At 49.2% G+C, this 3,466-nt stretch overlaps 1 protein-coding gene across 1 annotated transcript in view; it reads right to left on the bottom strand.

Moving 5' to 3' along the window:
• Positions 1-359: 359 nt before the first annotated feature.
• Positions 360-3,466, bottom strand: part of RNF157 (ring finger protein 157) — a 95,066-nt gene continuing 91,959 nt past the window's right edge. The window contains exon 19 of the mRNA XM_019501648.1: positions 360-1,892. Coding sequence (XP_019357193.1) covers positions 1,765-1,892 — 128 coding nt within the window. The 3' untranslated portion in view covers positions 360-1,764. The remainder of the gene's footprint in view (positions 1,893-3,466) is intronic.

Genomic DNA, 3,466 nt, shown 5'->3' with positions numbered 1-3,466 from the left:
GAGCCCTGTGGGACCCCACTTCCCACGTCCTTCCAGGTCGAGAAGGACCCATCCACTACCACCCTCTGGGTGCGACTCTCTAACCAGTTGGCGACCCATTGGGCTGTATGGGTGTCTACGCCACAGTCCCCCAGCTTCCTAATGAGAATGGGGTGAGAGACAGTGTCAAAAGCCTTCCTGAAGTTCAGGAAAACTATATCCACTGCCACCCCTGCATCCAATGATTTAGTGACCTGGTCGTAAAAGGCCACCAGGTTGGTCTGACAGGACCTGCTGCTGATGAACCCGTACTGGTTGCCCCTGAGCATGCCATTCCCTGCTGGCCCCTCCTGGATGCGTGCCCCTCCTAGATGCATCATGAAGGAAGCCTGCTCAGCCCGTAATTACCCTTCATCTAATCTCTTGCTGAGGCTGTGGAGCTAGGTTATTGCTTGTTTTTGTTTTGCAAGGGGAAGAAAAAGTTGGCAGCTGCCCTGCAGCAACGGGAGGAGGGCACAGGGGATGGAAGAGACATTTGGAACCTGCCAAAGCAGCAGCAGCAGCCATGTTTAAAGCACTTGTTTTCAAGCTTATATCTTGTGAGTTGGTCCCAGTTAGGACAAGAACCTCTTGCAAGGCAAGAGAGAGGAATGAGCCATTATGAATGTGCACATGCAACCAGGTGAGTGGACTCTTATGGACTGTCACAGCACACTTCAGCAAATCTACAGGTGTACCAGCCTTCCCTGGAAGTGCACCAGTCGATGTGCATCAGCACAGGGTCCTGGCCCATGTGCCTAAGCTTGCCCATTGATGGTTCATCACAGACACCACATTCTGGTCCTACTGAAGTCAACAGCTAAATTCCCTGTGACCCCAAAGGACCTGGGGCATAGCTCTAGATAGTCATAACAAGCAGAACTTACCCTTGCAGAATGTCTGCACTCAGCTGAGCCAGTGAGATGGTTACTCTACGCCGGGTGATATGGAGATGGGTGAGCGCACCAACCAGTCTACACAGGGGTGCACACGCTAACGGAAGGTGCCTTAGGGCATGTGATGGATGGAGACAGGAGAGCCTGCCCAGAAAGCAGCCACACTGCCATGCCCCTATGATAGGCATGCAGCAATGTTCTTCCCTTAACCACCACTTGTTCCTGTTGGCACCCTCTTCTCCCAACCCATTCCTCTCAGCCTCTTTCCTTGTTGGGTGATCTTCCAGGCCATGAAGTCATCTCACCAAAGAGAAGTCTCCTCCACGCACCCATTCAGTGCCACACGGCACCCCAGCCAAGAAGCTGGAGTCTCCAACTGCCAAGGAGAGCTGAAGGGAAGAGGAGACAGTGGAGGACATGTGCTGACATCAGTTCCCTCCTACCTTACAACCAGCTCACAGCAGGGAACAGGGAGAAGAGTGGGAAGGGAAACACCCCAACTGTTCTTGGCTGCAACACATGGACAGAGGCCTCTGAATTAGAGAGTTACAGGTCATGAACATAACCAGCCTCCTTTCTGCTGTTATCAAGGTGAGTCCAGTTAGTCCTAGCATAAATATAGGGAAACAGTTCAAAGGAAGGAGGGGTGAGACTTGCAGCTTAAATTTAAAAATAATATATATATATTTTTATATATATATTTATATAACAGTATCGCTACATCTGCCATATTTGAGGTGTTAATGCCCACAGATTGGTTGCTCCAGATTTCTTTAGTGTTGGGGAAATGTTTTGGGTAGCTGGCTTTGCCCTCCATCCAGTGCGCAGTCCCAGAGAGGGCGGAGTCTTGTCAGACTGCCAGGGGTCCCATCATGCATTGCATATCCTCATCATCTTCCTGGTTGATGCTGCTGGTGGACAGATGGTGTCTTGGGGCTTGCCGGCAGGTCAGGGCGTTGTCATCGGACACCTCAACACCTGCGGTTACAAGACATATGAGGATAGCCACTGTCAACAGAGAGCACGGTGTCTTAGAGCTACCTCTTGGTATATTAAATCTGAGCACAGGTGGCCATGTAGATAGAAATGCATGGGGCAGCAGCAGAGAGATGCACAATTAGTTCTGCCCAGTGCAAGCAGCTGGTGTTTGGAGTCTTTTATTAAACCACATTGGGACCAGTCTCCTTTCTGGGTTCTATTTTATCCAGACCCCTAAATGTCAACAGGCAAGAGACGGGGCTTCATGTGAGCTCACAGACAGGGCAACCCAACTTCAGCTGAAACAGCATGAGCTTACAATCTTATAAGTCCCAGAGTCAATTCCAAGTGGGGGGGACACTTTGTCTGAGAGCAAGCTCCATGGGGCAAGCCAAACTGACTTCCTTCTAATTGGCTTCCACTGTACAAAAAAGAAACGACCCCATCAAAAGCATGGCTAGTTTCAATAGGACAAGTCCTGCACAGCAACAGCTCCAGGGCTTCTTGACACTGAAGTGACAGGGAGTCACTAGTGCTCTATCCAGCTGAAATGTGATAGCGGCAGGAAAGATCCCTTCTGTCTCTTAATGACTCGGCTTCCAAATGGAGCCTGCAGCTGTAGGCAAATTAAAAAAGAAAAATCCAAACGATCCTCTAGAGATGAGCAGGGATTTTCACTTTGCACAGGAAGTGGGTGTGTTAATTTGGGCCCGAGGTGCTACATTTTTGCCCAGGAAATGTACAACGCTTTTCTTGCCTGCAGCACAGTGCTAAATGAGATGCTTAACTCCAGTGAGCTTGCATTGGGATTCAGAATCCCTGCAGGAGGCTGTTCCAGAACCAGACTGATGCTACCCCTACCTCCAGCCCCCACAGTATGAAAGAAGAAAGAAACTTTCAGCAAGGGGGAATCTCCTTTTTCTTACCCTATAAGACCTAGAGTTTTGTTTGGCAGCTGCAGATGTTGCTGACATGTAACAAATAATTGGGGGGGATGCACTGAAACAACAATGTTTCTGGCACATGGCTGTGCTACTGGCATCCCATGTTGACAGCACTCCCAAACGCAACCAAGGAAAAGCACTGTCAGGATGTCAAGTGAGATTATTTTCTGGCTCTTTGCAAGGCCGCTGCAAGTGCTCGGCCAAATTAATCCTTGGTCTAACCCCGCTGACAGCCAAGAAATTATATTGGGGATGACTCTAGCCTGCCAACTGCTCTATCCTTCGCTTGCTGCTGGGAAACTTAAGAAGGAGCCAGGGCCCAGCATTTCCCCCATCACTATGCACGCACCATAGGGAGGGCTCAAATTGAGCTTCATTCTGCCCAGGACATGGTATGACACAAAGAACTAAAGGCCTAGACACAGCACATTTACTCCATATTAAAAAAAGGAATGGACACACTACATAAACCCCTATACCAACATAACTTATAAGAAGTCAGTATAGAATGACGGGTACTTCTAGCAGCAAATCTACACTAGCATGAGTGCCACATTTCCAGAGCACTGCAAACAGCTGCAGGAGAGGAATGGCTTACAAACACACATGAACTACCCAGAAATGGGGTCT

This window comes from Gavialis gangeticus, unplaced genomic scaffold, assembly GCF_001723915.1.
Source record: "Gavialis gangeticus isolate Ggan-Ray unplaced genomic scaffold, GavGan_comp1, whole genome shotgun sequence".
Lineage (NCBI taxonomy): Eukaryota > Metazoa > Chordata > Crocodylia > Gavialidae > Gavialis > Gavialis gangeticus.
Note: the sequence above shows the minus strand (reverse complement) of the source record. Positions and strands in the feature narration are given on the sequence as shown.